Consider the following 20,991-nt stretch of genomic DNA (forward strand, 5'->3'; position numbering starts at 1 on the left):
AATTGTTTACGTTGCGTTTTTATATTTAGCATTTTAATCTTCCGACACAAATGTCTCCTTTTGACAGGTGCCCTGGGCCGTAGGGCAAAACAAGACACAGGACAATTAAAATGTTATTTTACCTTTTATTTAACCAGTTAAAAACAAATTCTTATTTTCAATGATGGCCTAGGAACTGTGGGTTAACTTCCTGTTCAGTGGCAGAACGACAGATTTGTACCTTGTCAGCTCGGGGGTTTGAACTTGCAACCTTCCGGTCACTAGTCGAACACTCTAACCACTAGGCTACCCTGCCGCCCATCATCTCGAATGAGGCAACAAACTAACCCCTACCAGATACTATAGGCTTATAGATGTGTTTTCTTTTCCCACAATTATCCTTATCCTTTTTTTTATTTTTTTTACCATTTTAGACAAAAGTCCATTCCTCCTTATTTCCACCTCCATCAGATTCAAGCTCCATCTCTACTTCTGGCATCGTCCATTAGTTCATATCTGATAAAAAAAACGAAAACTTAACTAACCTTCTGTCAGCTGTTCATAGCTACAATCGCACATGCTGTTGCTCGGAAAAAAAGCTCAAAAGCAGATATTTCTGTTATTTCAGTCTTTGGGAGCTCATCACATCACATACAGAGAGCAGCTTGAGTTTTCATTTTAGGCTGTGTTTACATCCTAAATAGAACCTGGCCATTGGCTGCCTTCATCACGAGGGGTATGTAAGGGAGTTCTGATTGGTTCCATGTTTAACAGTTTGGCTAATTTGCCTCAGCAGACAGAATGAAATATACTTTTTTTTAATGAGAAAATGTGCAAGAATTAACTGTGCCAACACATCGTCAGAATGTTCACGTCTTGCAGCTTCGGCCCACCACCTAAATGGGGCTGCACATGCTGACAGATACCATAATTAGGGCCCCGTGGTTTGGACTATCATGTCACATGACCTAGATATGAACCTTTATTTGAAGCCTTTTACAGAAATGAGAATTGCATAAAATGAAAGCAATTGTCTGAGGATGGTAATGGACCAATCTGATATGTGGGACAATTTGTAGAAAAAGCTTTGAAGAAAAGGTTCAAATCCAGGTCATGTGAAATGATTGCTCTAAACACAATATAGCTGTTTTCGGACAGATGCGATGTCTATCTAAGTCTATGAGCAAAACTCAACTCTCCTTTTGGCGCGGTCCGCGTGAAGTTCGGCCATTTTGTTTTGGCGAGGTCTTTCAAAACTAGGAGAAATTTAGCTACATGTCTTGGTAGTAGACTGCAGATTTCATTCATCAAACAAACTCGTTTAGGTTTTAACTAAACCGCTTTTGGAACCTCAAAACAACAAGTGCGTGGCGATCGAGGGTAAGGAAGAATAAAACAATTAAAAAATAAATAAAACAAGTTTGAAAACATTACAGAGTGGAGTAAAACTTGAAGAATCATGGCCACCGCAACCCCAAGCCGCGCCGCGCCTGCTGGAACCCCGCTCTCCCCGACGAGGATATCGCGCCTCCAGGAAAAACAAGACCTGCAACATTTGAACGACAGGCTTGCCGTTTACATCGACCGAGTCCGGTCACTAGAGCTTGAAAATGACCGGCTCATGGTCAAGGTCTCCGAAAAGGAAGAAGTCACTACACGAGAGGTAATTTTTATTCCTTAAATATCTTATGTTGCTAGCTAGCCCTATAACGTTAATTTAACGGTAGTTAGCTAACGTTAGCATTTAACTAGCTACCAAGTTACCGGTAAAACAACAATCTAGTTAACAAATCGAGCTGATTAATGAAACACACCGATAACCAACTTGTGGTCTATCAGTTTGTATATTTTTCGAGCAGTTTGATTTGTTGGCTTGCCTGTATTTCTCACGGGCCTTGGCTGAAACTAGCTGATTAGCATGCTAGCAAGTTTGTAGCTACTTAACTTGTAGGTAACATTGTACTCGTCCAAAGACCTTGTCCAGTTACACTGTCTCGCCATAGCTACATTGTATCAATCTTTGAGACTATTGTTTCATTGTAATATTTCACTAGTCATCTTGCTCATTCCTGGTGAATCATATAGTTAACAACTGTAAGACTCGTGATGCTAGTCCCGTTTGCATGGTAGCTAGCGGTCGTGCCTACATTTACATGCACGATTAGCCAGCTAGGAAAACCCGTTTTGGGTGTTCGAAACTCCCGCGAGTATTATTGTTATTTTGGAGGGGAACCTGGTTGTGTTGATTAAACTCAAATGAAAAAATCTGACCTTTCCTTTTTTATTTTTATTAAAAATGAAGTCCAAAATTAGTACATTGCTTGGTAGATAAGGTAAACTAACCAAAGTTGTCTCTGTCTTAGTTAGCAGATTGTAACCGGCTATATGTTCATTTATATGACCAATTACAGGATAGGTACGTTACTGTTTGGCATAGCACAGACAATTTTCGACCAACCAAAAGGAATAAAACATTTTTGCTCTGAGTTAGTCCAACAATGTGTACGCCTTCATCTGGTCTATTTAAAATATTCTCTCATTTATCGAGACAGGTGTAGGTGGGTACACTTATCTGTCAATGAGAGAAGATTTGAAATAGACAAGATGGCGGCATACATTTTGTTGGACTAATTCATGGAGCTAAACATTTTATTTTAATCACTAAACATTCAAACCAACCACCTGCAGCTGAACATGGCCATTTTGAATATGCCTGTTTGGCCCGAATCTAGAACGAAGATCATATTGCCAAGGTTGGTCATATTCTCTGTGCTGTGCCAAACAGTACCTGTCCTGCAACGGCTAATGGAACATCACATTAGTTGTTACAATCTGCCACTTAGAGCAGTCCAGGTGGTTTTGTTTTTACCCTGATGTTTATTGCACCACCATCAGCATGTATTATTGTTATTCCCAGTGCAGCATAAAATCCACATCTTCTGTGGGATTCCTATCACATAGGAATGTGTACAGTATGTGCAATTTACTGTACAGTTCCTTAGTCTGATTTATTTGACAACTTCAGCCTCGGAGCTCCTGAATGACTTCAGTTCAACTCAGTGCAGAGGATTACATTGATAACTATTTCACCACCTAGAAAGCATACAAATGGGGGAGCGGGTAAATTCATTGAGCTAGCTATGAGTTGAGTGCTTACTGTTGATATATGGTAGTTGCTATGTACACCTGTTCAGTGTTATGTCAAAGGTGCTTACTAACCTGTCAGCTCGTACACCTGTTCGTTGCTAGGTTAGGAAGCACCTTTCAGCTCGTCTAGCTACTACATTCTATCACTGTTACATAGTGGTTATGTAGAAAATCTCAGGCACTAAGAAGTGCTTTGACTTGGGCTCTGTCTACTGAACAGACCCCAGAATGGGATCATTGTCTGGACTTGAGCCAAACTGTAAAGAGACACCGCCCTGTTTCCAGCCGAGGGGAGTGTTGTTGGGCTGCCGGGGCTGTGCAGAGTCAAAGTTCCAGATGGGAGTGTCCCGGGGGGGCGCCTTTTCAAAGTTTTTTTTTGTAACTGTTACTTTCTCCCGGCCTGTTTTTATATATTAAACAAGCCTGTTGTGATTTGCACAGCATGAGGCCACATGCATTGCTTAAACAACTTAGTATGCAAATATTGATGTTTTGAGAACTAGTTTGATGCATGTCAGATGGCCTCTCAAGTCGTTGCAATCATTTTAGTTGGTATTTGATAATGGAATGAGTTAAAAGTGACTGTGCAAAGAAAGTGGTGTTCAAGAAAAAGTTATACATCTCTTCAAACATGTTTTTAATGACCAGTTTAAGATCTAAACAATTTTTTTATAACAAAAGGTCTGAGTGGTATTAACAGGTTTATTCAATCTTTTCGTTTGGGAATTATTAAGCAAGCCACGCCCGCAATCTGTTATGTATGAGGGGGGAAAAATCTGTGGAATGCTGGATAGTACAGGCTTCTGACCGGGCACAGCTCGTGACTGACAGTCTGTGTGCCATAAGACTGCTAAATAGTCTATTTAATACTACCCCAACTATCTGCACTGACCCTATGCACATTCACTAGATATATATATATATATTGCACACAACCCACACACATTCATACCGACACAACACAAACACGCATACATACTCATTTTCTGCTTCTACTCACTTTATTTTACTCTTATCTATCCCGATGCCAAATGACTTTACTCTGCCTTCATGTACATGTCTACCTCAAATACCTTGTACATTGATGTGGTACTGGTACTTCCTGTATATAGCTCCACATTGATGTGGTACTGGTACTTCCTGTATATAGCTCCACATTGATGTGGTACTGGTACTTCCTGTATATAGCTCCACATTGATCTGGTACTCCCTGTATATAGCTCCACATTGATCTGGTACTCCCTGTATATAGCTCCACATTGATCTGGTACTCCCTGTATATAGCTCCACATTGATCTGGTACTCCCTGTATATAGCGCCACATTGATCTGGTAGTCCCTGTATATAGCTCCACATTGATCTGGTACTCCCTGTGTTTTGCTCCGTTGTGTATTTTATTCCTCTTGTGTTACTATTTAAAATAAAACTGCATTGTTGGGAATGGCTCGTAAGCAATCATTTCACGGTAAAGTATACACCTGTTTTATATTGGGCGCATGTGACAAACTGTGATTTGTTTGTGTGTGTGTGTGCTCCCTCTCTGCACCAGGTGACTGGGATTAAGACCCTGTATGAGGCAGAGCTAGCGGATGCACGGCGTGTCTTGGATGAGACGGCCAGGGAGAGGGCCAGGCTTCAGATAGACCTGGGCAAGGCCAACTCTGACGTGGAGGAGGTGACCAGGAAGTAAGTAATAACACCCACTCATACCCAAGATTTGGAGTCTGCCTGAAAAGTGTGTTATTCAACAGGAAAGGCTGCACATTCCCCTCACTCTGGAAGAGGAAATCGTTGAGTTATAGGCCAACATGACAAGATGTACATTCCATTACGTTCGACTGTCGTTGGATATCTTTGTGTGTTGATTGTATGACATTCTACACGCAATCCTTTGACAGTGGGTCATCAACTAGATTCAGCCGTGGGCCAAGCTGGTTGAGAAAATGCCAAGTGTACAACGCTGACATTAGGGCAAAGGGTGGCTACTTTGAAGTTTCTCAAATATAAAATGTCTTGATTTAACACTTTTTGTGTGTGTGTGTCTACATGATTCCATATGTGTTATTTCATAGTTTTGATGTCTACACTATTATTCTACAATGTAGAATATGTTTTTTTTTTTTTTCAAGAAACCTACTCATTAAATGGTTTGTTAGCTTTTGACTGGTACTGTACAGCTCTCTATTATGCATGAACAGATTTCCAACATTAAAATAACTTGGAGCTGATCATTGAGCAAGTCATTAAGCAGCCCCCCCCCCCCCCACAAAGTTATTTTAATATAGTTTTTCTCAGAGCCGCCAGTTGGGGAACCCTGCTTACGCACTTGCTACACAATTCCTTTATGACATCCTACACACATTCCTTTGACATGCTACACAAATTCCTTTGACATGCTACACAAATACCTTTATGACATGCTACACAAATTCCTTTACAGTCTGTTATACAAAATAGCTGTGTTTTATGACAAGCTGCAAATTCCTGTCCTACAAAAACGCTGTGTGTTAACTTGGGGCAGTATGACAGAATCTGTTATAAAAAATAAAAAAAAAGATGCTAATTCTATGCTCCCAACCCAAATAGTTTATTTAATATCTGAGTTTCTAATCCTACTGAATGTGTTTTCACTGCCAGATGTTGCTAATCTCTTCACAGCAACTGTTTTATGACCCTGTCAGGGTTGAGGTTAATTTGAATTAAAGCTAGTCAATTCGGGGAGTGATTTTGATTCAAACTTTAAAAAAAAAAAATCTATGTTTGAAAAACATAGCATTTACTTTTGTGTATTACGTCACAAGTAAGAAGTCATTGAAAATAGATGGCTGTTTTTTTTCCCTCTTTACTTCCAATTATTGAATTGGAATTTTAGTTTACTTCCTGAATTGACTCCCTTCAATCGAATGGAATCCAATCCTGTGTTGTATGTTATCATCCTAGTCAGAGTAAACTCTAGATTATAAATCCCCACGTGATCTTATTCTCTTCACTTAATTAACTACGTGGTCTTATGAGCAGGGTCATTTTGTGGAGATGCCTCGTAGTCTTGACTCCCAATTACTCTTGCTGTTAGTGTAAACCTGGTTCACTTAATCTTAACTAATCCTATTTCCCCCCCAAGCTGTTTTTGAATTACTTGTTAAGGCGGTTGGTTTGATGCTTGGGGGGGATTTACATCTGTTCCTCAAGTTCCAGATGCTTGTGTTGATCATTGTTTACATGGTTGCTAATTAACACTTTGGTAGACAGGAAGTTAGTTTCTAAAGCACTGACTGTCTTGGTTACCGCTGCTAACCACTGGAGGACTATCCTCTTTATTTATCGGTCTTGTGGGCATGCTTATCTTTAAAGCAACGTTTAATGTGGAAGCTATACAGTCGTGGTCTTTTTTTTCGTGCCTTTTTCTGTGAAATCAGATTAGGGACAAGAAACACGCTTTAATATATCAAACAGTTGGTTGGGAATTGGCAAGTTCAACAAATTTCAGTCTAAATCTCTTTGGTTTGAATGGAAATGGTACTTAATGGACACTTTCCTCTTAGGTTACTGGTTTTTCTTTATGAAAATACACATGGTCTCAGTGTCTGTTTGTGTTCTCCATCTCCTCAGTCTGAAAAAGAAAGATGGCGACCTGACTCTTGCCATGGCTCGGGCCAAGGACCTTGAGGCCCAGTTCAACAAGAGTGAAGCAAACCTGGCCACGGCCCTCAGTGAGAATGGAAACCTGGCTGCAGAGGTTGCCGACCTGAAGGCCCAGTTAGCCAAGGTTTCTGTACCTTTTTACAGTTTCACTCTCTCACGACACTGGTTATAAAATAATAATAATAATAATAATAAAATGGGATTTATAACAGATGCTTTTATCCAAAGCGACTTAGTCACGAATGAAAACAACATGTTTTACATATGGGTGGTCCCAGGGAATCGAACCCACTATCCTGGCGTTGAAAGCGCCGTGCTCCAGCCCACTGATCTACAGAGGACCACACAAACAGTCTAAAGTGTTACTGGTAACGACCAAAACGAGTCCAAGGCCGTGCATTGTATTTCTAGCCTGGTAGGACGGGCTTCTGTTACGTCACACACAGCCCTGTCTGGTTTTCTACCAACAAGGCCTGTGCATTTACTTAGAAGGACAAAAGGGAATCCCACGCACAATATTTCTAGCCTGGTAGGACGGGCTTCTGTTACGTCACACAGCCCTGTCTGGTTTTCTACCAACAAGGCCTGTGCATTTACTTAGAAGGACAAAAGGGAATCCCACACACAATATTTCTAGCCTGGTAGTATCCTCATCTGGATTTCCTGTTTTACTCACACCTGCCTGCTACTCGCCATACAGTCAGTTAAGGCTGGAGGTTGGGCAACCACAAGTGGCAAACTGAACGGAAATGACCCAATTGAAAGTTGGTAGAGATGGTTGTCGTTAGTTACGTAACTGTTATGGGCTATATATGTACATTGGAACAAGAGGAGTGGGGGATGTGAGTCATTATTTGTAAAGTATGTCCACACACGCCACATACTTCGGTGAGTCAGACTGAGCTTACACACACGCTATCGTGTTGCCGCAAGGTTAGGATATACACACACACACGCTATCGTGTTGCCGCACGGTTAGGTTACACACACGATCATGTTGCTGCAATGTTAGGATATATATATATATACACACGCTATCGTGTTGCCGCAAGGTTAGGATACACACACACGATCATGTTGCCGCAAGGTTAGGATACACACACACACGATCATGTTGCCGCAAGGTTAGGTTACACACACGATCATGTTGCCGCAAGGTTAGGTTACACACACGATCATGTTGCCGCAAGGTTAGGTTACACACACGATCATGTTGCCGTTAGGTTACACACACGATCATGTTGCCGCAAGGTTAGGATACACACACGCTATCGTGTTGCCGCAAGGTTAGGATACCCACACACGCTATCGTGTTGCCGCAAGGTTAGGGTACGCGCGCACGCTATCGTGTTGCCGCATGGTTAGGGTACGCGCGCACGCTATCGTGTTGCCGCAAGGTTAGGGTACGCGCGCACGCTATAGTGTTGCCGCATGGTTAGGGTACGCGCGCACGCTATCGTGTTGCCGCAAGGTTAGGGTACGCGCGCACGCTATCGTGTTGCCACAAGGATAGGGTACGCACGCACGCTATCGCGTTGCCGCAAGGTTAGGGTACGCACCCGCTATCGCGTTGCCGCAAGGTTAGGGTACGCACCCGCTATCGCGTTGCCGCAAGGTTAGGGTACGCACACGCTATCGCGTTGCCGCTAGGTTAGGGTACGCACACGCTATCGTGTTGCCGCAAGGTTAGGGTACGCACACGCTATCGCGTTGCCGCAAGGTTAGGGTACGCACACGCTATCGCGTTGCCGCTAGGTTAGGATACACACACAGGTCAGACCTTAGTTCTTACACACCATGTCTTGTGTTTCCAGGCTGAAGATGCCCATTCTGTAGCTAAGAAGCAGCTGGAGACCGAGACTCTGATGAGAGTGGATCTGGAGAACCGCTGCCAGAGCCTGACGGAAGAGCTGCAGTTCAGGAAGAGCATGTTCGACGAGGTGTGTGGACACATAGCGATAAAATCATCACTGTTTGCCCAGGGTGGAGCAACACTATTCATTGGGGGGGGGTCCTCAGGTAAATGGCCCCTGAGTGGCCGCAGCGGTCTAAGGCACTGCATCTCAGTGCTAGAGGCCTCACTACAGACCCTGGTTTGATTCCAGGCTGTATCGCATCTGGACGTGATTGGGAGTCCCATAGGGCGGCGTACAATTGGCCCAGCGTCGTCTGGGTTTGGCCGGTGTAGGCCGTAAGTGTAAATAAGAATTTGTTCTCAACTGACTCGCCTAGTTAAATAAAAAATGAATGACAAATAAGTACCACGTACTGCACCAAAAACCTACTAAAACTATTTATTGATTTAAAGCCCCAGCAGGTAAATAAATGTCACATTTTAAAAATGATAACTTCGGGCCAACTTAGTCCTGTACACTGAGTATACCAAACATTAGGTACTCCTTCCCCTTTTTCCCTCAGAACAGCCTTAATTCATCAGGTCATGGACTCTACAAGGTGTTGAAGGTGTTCCACAGGGATGCTGGCCCATGTTGACTCCAATGCTTCCCACAATTGTGTGAAATTGGCTGGATGTCCTCTGGGTGGTGGACCATTCTTGATACACATAGGAAACTTGAGTGGGAAAAAACCCAGCAATGTTGCAGTTCTTGACACAAACCGGTGCGCCTGGCACCTACTACCATACCCTGTTGGAAAGGCACTTCAATCTTTTGTCTTTCCCATTCACCCTCTGAATGGCACTCATACACAATCCATGTCACAAGGCTTAAAAATCCTTCTTTAATAACCTGTCTCCTACCTTTCACTGGGTCCGTCTGTCATAAGAGCGGGTTTTCTTTAATGTTTTGTGTACTCAGTGTATAAAGTCCTACAGCTGCTGTGGATTCAAACACACACACACAGTGAAATGCACAAGAACAAAAGCTACAACTGTGATTCACATGCCTCCCTTTTCTTCACAAACCAATTGATATGAAAGCTGTACGTCTTTACACCTGGGCATGTGCAAGCATACTAGCCGTGTTGTCATGGGAACACCTGTCTGACTGGCTTGGTGTGTATAGGAGGTACGTGAGACGCGTCGACGTCGCGAGAAGCGTACCGTGGAGGTGGACAGTGGGGTGACCCAGGACTACACGTTCCAACTGGCTCAGGCTCTGCAGGACCTGCGCAGGCAGCATGAGGAACAAGTCTCCATCTACAAGGAGGAGCTGGGCAACACCTTCCAGGCCAAGGTATGTAATGATGTCTGACCCCGTGCCTCCCACCCTAAACCTTTTTTATATCTGTAAGGCTAGGGGTTTATGGCCATTGTATGACCTTTCTTTGACCTTTGAGAAACTAGCTTTACATCCCTTATGCCATCCTTTCCTACAACTTAGTAGCCCGATGGAACTTAGTAGCCCGATGGAACTTAGTAGCCTACTAATCATTGATTTTAGTTGAATCATCAGGTGTGCTTTTGCTACAACAGAAATGCGGTGCGTTTGGACAGTATTCAGAGCCCTTGACTTATAACACATTTTGTTACGTTACAGCCTTATTCCAAAATGGATGAGATGCCCCCCCCCCCTCCCCCATCAATCTACACAAAAATACCCTACAGTGTCAACAAAGCAAAAACAGTTTTAAATTATTTTGGGGGGGCAAATCTATACATTTTATAATATCACATTTACGTAAGTATTCAGACCCTTTACTCAGTACTTTGAAGCACCTTTGGCAGCGATTACAGTCTCTGGTCTTCTTGGAACTATGAAACTACAAGCTTGGCACACCTGTATTTGGTGAGATTGTTAGATTCGATCCTGACTAGTCTCCCAGTCCCCGCCACTGAAAAACATCCCCACAGCATGATGCTGCCACCACCATGCTTCACTGTAAGGATGGTGTCAGGTTTCCTCCAAATGTGACGCTTGGCGTTCAGGGAAAAAAGATCAATCCTGGTTTCATCAGACCAGAGAATCTTGTTTCCCATGGTCTGAAAGTCCTTAAGGTGCCTTTTGGCAAACTATTGAGGAGTGGCTTATGTCTGCCCACTCTACCATAAAGGCCTGATTGGTGGAGTGCTACAGAGATGGTTGTCCTTCTGGATGGTTCTCATCTCCACAGAGGGACTCTAGAGCTCTGCCAGAGTGACCCTCGGGTATTGGTCACCTCCCTGACCAAGGCCCTTCTCCCCAGATTGCTCAGTTTGGCTGGGAGGCCAGTCATTTAATCAATTTTAGAATAAGGCTGTAATGTAACAAAATGTGGAAACAAAGGTAGGGGTCTGAAATACTTTTCAAATGCACTGTATGCAGTCCTGTGGGGCGTCTAAGGAGACACATTGGGAAATACTACCATCATGATTTATAATTGGCCATGAAAGTTAGGGGGGTAGGGCGTTGTTGTGAAACAAGTAGTCAATTTCATACTATATTTACCATGTATATGTGACAAGTTAATTTTTATACTTCTGTTTGTGGTCCTTTTTGTCTGTAGTTCCGGCCTGCGGGAGTGTCAATGACATGTTTTGTTCTCTGCCCCCACCCCGTCTGTCTAGCTGGATAATGCAAAGGTGTCGTCTGAGCTGAATGACAAGGCGGTGAGCACAGCTCGGGAGGAACTGCAGGAGGCTCATATGAGGATCGAGAGCCTGGCCTACCAGCTCTCTGCCCTGCAGAAACAGGTACCTATTAACCTGAACGGCATGTTAATAAGTTCTGTTGTTCATCGATCTGGTCGTCTGAACTTCTAAACACAATCTGTTTATTTACTTCCAGATAGCCATCTACTGCAATTACGTTGTACTTCCTTGAGCTGTCCTTATTTTGTCATTTTTACTAATGATTTTGTCATCTCATCCCTCCGTGTGTAGGCCTCTGCCAATGAGGAGCGTGTGCGTGAGCTGGAGAACCTGGTGGCTGGAGAGCGGGACAAGCACCGCATGCAGATGGACCTGAAGGAGAGGGAGATGGCTGAGATGAGGGAGCGTATGCAGCAGCAGCTGAACGAGTACCAGGAGCTGCTGGATGTCAAACTGGCCCTGGACATGGAGATCAACGCTTACAGGAAACTGCTGGAGGGAGAGGAAGACAGGTGAGGATGGGATGGACGGGCGGGCTGACTGATTTCACTCATCCATAGAGAACAGGGGAAAGCTGGTTTTTACAAGGAAAAAAAAGTTTAAAAGAAAAAACCTTTGCCATTATTGCATCTTGCAAACTAGTTGTTCGATTTAGACAACGGACAGATGAGCAGTGCATTTCTTCAACCCCTGCCTGAGAAGTTCCACATCACTCAGTGAATTCCAGCCGGTACATTCCTCACTTGTTATAGGGATGCAGCAGTGTGTCTCTGTCTGTCTGTAATGCTGTTGTTGTCAAGCTGCTGGAACAAGTCCAACTGCATTCATCCTGTTACACTAAATGGGTAGACTAATAAATATGGCAATAATTAAAATCGTTCAAATGTATTTATATAGCCCTTCTTACATCAGCTGATATCTCAAAGTGCTGTACAGAAACCCATCCTAAAACCCCAAAAAGCAAGCAATGCAGGTGTAGAAGCACGGCGGCTAAGAAAAACTCCCTAGGGAGGAACCAGGCTATGAGGGGTGGCCAGTCCTCTTCTGGCTGTGCCGGGTGGAGATTATAACAGAACATGGCCAAGATGTTCAAATGTTCATAAATGACCAGCATGGTCAAATAATTCTCTGTTCTGCTTTGTCACTGACCTTCCAGGTTAGAGAATATTCCCCCAGGTTAGTACAGAAGGGTAAACAACTAGCTAATTTGAAACGGGCCTCTCAAGCTGACACCGGTTTCTCCCCCAAATGTCACACCTCTTAACTTTTACCTGTGAGTAGTTCAGCGGGCACGAAGTGAAGGGTTTAGGGAGGCTTATCCAGGTGCTGCAGGATAGATGTCTATGACATCATGTCATAAGCGGTATTTGAAGGCAGGTGGTTGGTTGAGACCCTGAGCCAATCAACTAGTGCCAGACAGACTGCTGGAGTGAAGAGCAGAAGACTAAAGGTTGACTAGTAAAACAATATCTTCCTCCACAATACAGTAGGTATTTGTTTTCTTGATTAAAGTAATGGGGATGCAAGTAATGGATGACTCATGTTTCTATCTGTTTCCCCCCTCCTGTTTTTCTCCTCCCCCACAGACTGAAGCTGTCTCCCAGCCCTTCCGGCCGTGTGACAGTGTCCCGCGCCATGGGCACAGGCTCTTCCCGCTCCTCCTGGGCCAAGAGGAAGCGCGTAGAGCTGCAGGAAGAGTCAGTGGTCGTGCCTCAGGTTCACATCAACCAGGAGGCAGAGGCCATCGGCAGCATCACCATCGAGGAGACTGACCTGGAGGGGAAGTGTGTCACCCTCAAGAACGACTCAGACAAGGTACCGCTAGCTACTCATAAAATTACATATTACTACTATTCAGAATTACAATTAGTGTTGGTAGTCGAGTCACGATTCCCTATAGCTAAGTTCCGAGTCATCAATAGTTGTCACAAGTCGTTATGGCTGAAGTCTGGGTCTGATTTTAACAAAAAAAATACCACATTAATTTTGGTTGATGTGCAAGTAAAAATGTCAACGTTTGAAAGCAAAACAAATAATTAGGTTGTTCTTTAGGTCATAATTGCCTTCAATATGCAATAGCCTATGAAACAGAAGTCCTTCATTAACAGGTTTACACAAATATTTTATTTTTATATTCAATAGTTATGTCAAATTAGTAATGCTGTTTTTGAATGGATGAATGGTCTCTAGATGGAGTTGGCTATCGCTCCTGTCAGATTGACCAGATTAATAATTTGCAAAAATAATTACTGGCTCCAAGCTACTTGTTGTAGCCGATCACCGATATTTCTGTTAATGTTTTATTCTAGAGCGAAAACTAAAGGGAGACTAGGGAAAGTGAGAAGGTAGAGCGAGATGACAAATTCAAAGACCTACTTTTCAGACCCAAGGGGAGAGAGCGACAGTAGCTAGACTGTTTTTTTTTTTGTACTTTTAAACTCAATACTATTGTTTTAAATTTCGTAAAGGAGTTAGTGTTTCTTAACCAGGCGAAGCTAAATGGTTGACTGGTGGTTACGGGGAAGGAAGCGAGTCGCTTGTACGGCGTGTAGCCTCCGTCTGGGATCATGTCTGCCCACACTGATCGCTTGCTCCCACGCAGCTCACCAGCTGATGTAGGCTGCGTGTGCAGGTGCAGTGTCCTTTCCCCTGCTGGAGAACAGAACCCTCGCTGCTCTGCCCACCCCACTGCTGGAGAACAGAACCCTCGCTGCTCTGCCCACCCAGTGCTGCTAATATTCTGCTTATCATAGTAGCCTGTTCAGTCCAAGTGCAAATACAAGTGCCAGGAAGGAAAGTCCGAGTCACCAATGGTCGTGTCCAAGTTTGAGTCTAAAGTCATGAAAATTGTGACTCGAGTCAGACTCGAATGCTACAACACTGCAATTACGTATTACAATTCAATATTACACCTTCTCTGATCCTTCACCGCTGTGAAGTAATCAATAATGAATTGCGTGTTTATTAGGATCGGTGAAAGAATTGGTGTTTAAAACACAATGTCTATAGGATCAGTCTCTAGGTAGCTGGAGGCTGCAGAGGCAGATTGGAGAAGGAGAGGAGATCACCTACAAGTTCTCCCCGAAGTTTGTCCTCAAGGCCGGCAAGACTGTCACGGTAAGCAGCACTCCTCAGTCAGTCTGTGACTGGTATTTATTTATTTATCAACTAGATTCACCCAAGTGGTAAGAGTTTGTAGATCCACTTTTGTAACAATTTGATTAGCCATTTCCCCTGGTGTTGAACATAGTCCTGATTTCATCTTTCTGTGTGATGTCCTGTTGTAGGTGTGGAGCTCAGACGCAGGTGTGTCTCACAGCCCACCCTCTGACCTGCTGTGGAAGAGCCAGGCCTCCTGGGGCACCGGGGATGATATCACCACCACCCTTGTGAACTCTGACGGAGAGGTGAGGGGAGCATGGGGGGGGGGAGAAACGCACCCCTACAGTGCCTTCATAAAGAATTCACCAATGCCTCCCTTCATTACACCCAGTCACAAAAAAACAGGCGTCCTTCCTAACTCAGTTGCTGGGGAGGAAGGAAACCTTGTAGTTACTCCACAATACTAACCTAAATGACAGTGAAAAGAAGGAAGCCTTTAAGAATAAAAATATTCCAAAACATGCATCCTGTTTGCAATAAGGAACTTAAGTAAATCTGCAACAAATGTGGCAAAGAAATTAAGTTTATGTCCGGAATAAAAAGTGTTTGGGGCATATCCAACACGTCACTGAGTACCACTTCATATTTTCAAGCATGGTGGTGGCTGCATCATGTTATGGGTATGCTTGTCATTGGCAAAGGACAAGCATATCCATAAATTCACCTCTCATCAGGAGAAAAACCTTAAACACAAGGACAAATATCCACTGGAGTTGCATACCAAGACCATGTTGAATGTTCCCGAGTGGCCTAGTTACAGTTTTAACTTAAATCGTCTTGAAAATCGATGACAAGACTTGAAAATGGCAGTCTAGCAATGATCAACAACCAGCTTGAAGAATTACCCAGAAAGACACTCCGCTGTATTTGCTGCCAAACGTGATTCTAACATGTATTAACTGAGTTGTGTTTTCTTTTAAAAATTTAATTTTTATAAATAACATTTCTAAACATGTTTTCACTATGTAATTATGGGGCATTGTGTGTAGATGGGTGCGAGAGAGAAAATCGTGTTTGAATTCAGGCTGTAACACAATCAAGGGGTATGAATACTTTCTGAAGGCACTGTAAGTTCAATATTTGTTTGTCTTTTCTCAGACATTAGCTACATGTCCTGAATTGTAATATCAATTTGAATAGCCTTTACAAACATTGCCATGTGCAAAATATTTGGTGAGGGTGAAAATTGCAGAATAAGTACAAGACCTATGCAGAGATTTTTATTTATTTATTGCGCTGTTGTCTTCCTGTCCAGGAAGTGGCTAAGAGAACCGTCACCAAGACGTTGATGGAGGTGGAGAATGGAGATGATGATGACGACTTCGAGGAGGAGGAACTGAGAGTAAATTATTTCCCTTAAATTGAATCCCATAATGAACCTATCCCAGCCAGGTTGAACCTATCCCAGCCAGGTTGAACCTATCCCAGCCAGGTTGAACCTATCCCAGCCAGGTTGAACCTATCCCAGCCAGGTTGAACCTATCCCAGCCAGGTTGAACCTATCCCAGCCAGGTTGAACCTATCCCAGCCAGGTTGAACCTATCCCAGCCAGGTTGAACCTATCCCAGCCAGGTTGAACCTATCCCAGCCAGGTTGAACCTATCCCAGCCAGGTTGAACCTATCCCAGCCAGGTTGAACCTATCCCAGCCAGGTTGAACCTATCCCAGCCAGGTTGAACCTATCCCAGCCAGGTGTTTGACTATAAAAATAGTTATATTATTCTTACTAGTGCCCAGTGTTTGCCTGGTGTTTTACCCCGTGTGGTAAGTTACCCTAACAGGTAGGCCTACATTATATTCACTGTTTATCCAGGTTTTTTGGGGGACATAAAATGTATAAATCTGATGCCAACGAGTTAAAAGATCAAATTCAGAATCTGGTTAAGGATTAGTCCAATAGGGTAAGTGTTGATTGGTTGAAGCATGGGGTATCTATGTATTTATAGCCACTATGCTGCATCAGTTAAGCTACGGCCGATAATACTTTTTACTGATATGTTATTGGGCTTATTTCTGAAGGTGGAAATTATATTTTAGATGTCAGCGTAATTTTATTTGTACTCGTTTTTGGAGTAGGATGTCCGCTTAAAGTCGCCAGAACTTAGCTTCTCAGTCCTTCTACATTAAAACGTGCTGCATGTACCTATACCAGATTAAGATGGCTGTTTTAATGTAACTGCTGGTATTACACTAAATTACATTAATTTAGTGGTGCATTGTTTTGTCTCACATCTTACCCTTGTTTCCTTCCAGGGAGAAAAGGCCTCTTCCAGGGAATGTTCAATCATGTGAAGAAGTTCCCATAGTTTGTTCTCCTACAAAATCTGCTTCTTTTTCTAGAGCCACTCAAATCTTTTTGTATAATTCTGTCTTGTGTTCTTAATATTTTTTTAAAAAATCTTATAAGACCATTTAAGAGCCTGCCCATATTTTCAAGACCCCGTTTTTAACATCCAAGTAATCATGACGACAAAAAACAATTTTTGCCTTGAGTTTAGGACTGAATTCACCCCCCCCCCCCCCCCCCCCTAATTATGTTGAGTAAGACAGTCAGACAGCTGGAAGTCTTCTGGATTTTAAAGAATAATGAGTGTTCGTTCACCACATGATCCCACATTCCACTTAATCTACATGAATCAATGAGAGTAGTCCCCAGGACCGGAGGACACTGGCTTTAGGCTTGCTGTTGTCCTGTCAAGTCAGAAAGGACTTCACTGTGTGCATGGGATGTGTTTTAACCCTAGACACGTCTGTTGAGAAAAAGCTGGACCTAAACCTAACCAATTGTCTGTCTAAAAAGAAAAAAAAGTTGAAAAGCATTGTAGAAAGTTTTAGGGGGGCATAGTTGTCCGTGGTGGCATTTGAATCGATTGCTAATTCGATGAACTTGTCACCATCGAGGCAGGAGAGCGAAAAGGAGTTTTGAAGGAGAATGGTCAGCCTAGAATCTGTTGCACACTGAATATCGCTCCTTTTCAAGGTTTCATTTCACAATATGATCCTTTGTAGCTCAGTTGGTAGAGCACGGCACTTGCAAAGCTTTCTGGGACCACCCATACTTAAATAAATAAAAAAAGGTATGCATTCATGACTGTGTCGCTTTGGATAACAGTCTGTTAAATGGCATTTTATCAAACTAAGCACTATTCAGTGGGTTCCATTACAGGCTCGATCATAGTGGCAGAGTGGATGTGATCTTTGGTTCCTTAAATGTGTAGTAGATTGTAACTGACAGCTGTCGCTTAGCTCATGTACTGGCTTTAGTCTGGCAAATCACAGCAACAGGATGGAAATGCTAGGATTACGTATTCTACTAAATGGATTGGTATATTTTAAAAATGCATTAATGCCTACAATTTTATAATTGGAAATGTTTCAAATTTTCAACGAAATGTATATTTTTTTTAACGTAATGAAATATAGATTAAAGACTTTGCTCTTTCTCACAATAGTACTTTTATGGTTTGGAGAGAATTACATCAGATGGCGTAGTAATGAGGCCAAAGATGAGTTACGATAGAACACGGCATGCAATCATGCAAAGCTTGTATTTAAAACGCCACTCTTTAAAAAAACGTTGTTTTGCTCCCAGACAAACTCACCTGATTCAACTCATTGAGGGCTTGATGATTAGTTGACGTTCAATCAGGTGTGTACTGGTATAAACAGTGACTGTACGTTTCCAACCTGTTGTCTTATTCTGATGCTGTTGACATGATAAATCATGAATTTTTTATATTTTTTGAAAATTATGTTTCTCAAGACAAGTAGACTGTAAGAACTACAGTGTGCATATTTTAAATGTGACTTAAGATTTAATGGTAGGGTTTCTGTTTTAAAACTAAACCAGGTGTAACCTTTCTACCTTATGCACCTACTGAATGTATTGCCGTGCCTAGAATGAAAGGTAGTCGTGCTACTTCAAGTCAGCAATATGAGATGCAATTGGTGAGAATCTGCCTTTTCATGAAGATGGGGGGTGCAGTTTGGACTTTCAAAATAGAATTGAAAAAAAATATTCTAATGGCAATATGCTTGGATGCGTGGAGGGGGATCTGTTGTTTCGACTCTCATCCCAAACAACTACTTGTAGACAAGTTAAAGGGATAGTAACCCAAATTACAAAATTACATACTGTTCCATAGACTGCTTACAGGGTAAGGAAACTAATATGTAATTTAGTCATTTTGAGTGACGCACCCCTTTTTATATATATATTTATATATATATATATATATATATATATATATATATATATATAAAAGACCTCAGGATGTGAACACTTATAAACCTCGTTGATTTTCCGTTCTTCGTGGCTGGCTGTGCTATAGCATCTCAGTGGTTGAAGTAGTTATACTACCCAAGCAGTGTTATCTCTTAACATGGCTTTGAAATTGGAGGGAAGGAGCAATTTGGATTATTGAGATTTATTTTCACTTGATCAATAATCGTGACTATTACAAATTTAACACACAAAAAAAGATGCAATGTTGCTTTGACTTTTTATAGTTTTAATACTGGCCTGGGAAACATAATTTTTGTCTGTCTATTTGAATGCAGTGCTTTGCATTAATTGAATATTATTTTGATAGGATAATTGTAATTTGTTTTTTCGGGTTCTCTTTAGATAGATCAAGTTTGGGTCTAAAATGGCAGAACTATTTTTTTTTTGTGTGTGTTTGACTATAAAGTGTTAATTCTCCCCCAAAAATATTTAGCAAAATTAGTGTCTAGTGTAAATGCATGGCTATGCTTTTCAGGCAGAGATTTTTATTTTACAATTTTTTAATTGTCACGGTAACTGAAAAGCATGGAAGTAATGTTGCAACAAGGTTTTGTATTGATGCATTTCCATTGAACTCAAGAGTGGATCCCTGGGATTGACGTATCCACTGCAGACAGGGTATCCAGACTCTCTTTTTAATCATGATTGAACTGTGACGGTCATCTTACTAAGTGTTTTCTATAGGAATTCCACCACCACTACTGGTGATTTTACTTAGGCTTCTTGACAGCTTTTAGTTTCATGCACTGTTTGGTTTAGACACACATTACTGTTAGTACACAGTACTACTATTAATGTGAGTCAATGATGTCAGTATGTATTCACAGTACTGCCAAATTATCAGGTTCTATGTTACAGATGTAGCAAGTGAAATGTGAGAGACTACAGCATTTTTCTTGGCGGGTTTTCAGTGTTCACTCCTTACCACATTAGATGCTGGGATTTATTAAGCCAGTGGAGAAGCTAAGAATATTGTTAGTACTTTTTACTGTATCGTAGCGGTGGTAAGGACTGACGATGAGGAAATCCAGTTAACATGGGAGAGCATGGTTTAGTCATTTTGAGCCATACTAAACATTTGTGAATTGATATTTGGGTCAAATGCGCAGATAAACCGAAACCCTAAACTTTATCACTCTAAGAGGACTTGTATAGGGAGGGAGCATGCCAAATGTGTGTTTGTCATACTGCTATTGATTTTATTACATTTTACAATTTTGAAATGTTTTTTTTTTTGTATACATAAATCATAATAAATGTTTTCCATATTAATAAGTTTGATTTATTCTGACTTGAGTGCCATTTATCAAAGACCAAGTACTTAAGTAGAACACTACCATTTTGAAAACGCTGCTAACTGGGTTGTAATTCTGTCATCAGTCCCACTCTAGGAAGTGTAGTAACGTGGTAAGTACTTCAAATCACTGCAGATTCAGTGAGAAGCTTGTGTTTCTGGCTCCAGCAACGTAGTGTATGTCTAACTGTACAATAGAACACACAAATGACCCCACCCCCAAAATGGAGAAACAAGAGATTAAGAAATGTCAGAGCTAGCAATATCAGTCTGGAATTTAAATGTTGTCTGTGTGAACACTATGTAATATACAGTACCAGTCAAAGGTTTGGACATACCTACTCATTCCAGGGTTTTTCTTCATTTTTTACTATTTTCTACATTGTAGAATAATAGTGAAGTCATCAACTATGACATAACACATATGTAATCATCTAGTAACCAAAAGGGTTAAACAAATTTGAAATGATTGAAATGAGCTGCCCTTTGCACACTCTTGGCATTCTCTCAACCAGCTTCACCTGGAATGCTTTTCCAACTGTCTTGAAGGAGTTCCCACATACGCTGAGCACTTGTCGGCTGCCTCCCCTTCACACTGGTCCAACTCATCCCAAACCATCTCAATTGGGTTGAGGTCGGGTGATTGTGCAGGCCAGGACATCTGATGCAGCACTCCATCACGCTCCTTGGTCAAATAGCTCTTATACAGCTTGGAGGTGTGTTGGGTCATTGTCCTGTTGAAAAACAAATGATAGTCCCACTAAGTTCAAACCAAATGGGATGGTGTATCGCTACAGGATGTTGTGGTAGCCATGCTGGTTAAGTGTGCCTTGAATTCTAAATAAATCACTGACAGTGTCACCAGCAAAGCACCATCACACCACCTCCTCCATGCTTCACGGTGGGAACCACACATGCGGAGATCATCTGTTCACTTACTCTGTGTCTGACAAA

General features: G+C 42.2%; 1 protein-coding gene across 1 annotated transcript; it reads left to right on the plus strand.

The window, feature by feature from the left end:
* Positions 1-997: 997 nt before the first annotated feature.
* On the plus strand, positions 998-20,015 carry lmnb2 (lamin B2). The gene is made up of 12 exons (XM_031785489.1): positions 998-1,642; positions 4,676-4,812; positions 6,736-6,892; positions 8,583-8,708; positions 9,792-9,962; positions 11,273-11,398; positions 11,588-11,808; positions 12,883-13,111; positions 14,306-14,413; positions 14,584-14,703; positions 15,714-15,800; positions 16,712-20,015. The coding sequence occupies exons 1-12, from the start codon at positions 1,439-1,441 to the stop codon at positions 16,748-16,750; spliced, it is 1,725 nt and encodes a 574-aa protein (XP_031641349.1). The 5' UTR covers positions 998-1,438; the 3' UTR covers positions 16,751-20,015.
* Positions 20,016-20,991: the final 976 nt, after the last annotated feature.

This window comes from Oncorhynchus kisutch, linkage group LG13 (genome assembly GCF_002021735.2).
Source record: "Oncorhynchus kisutch isolate 150728-3 linkage group LG13, Okis_V2, whole genome shotgun sequence".
NCBI classification, from domain to species: domain Eukaryota; kingdom Metazoa; phylum Chordata; class Actinopteri; order Salmoniformes; family Salmonidae; genus Oncorhynchus; species Oncorhynchus kisutch.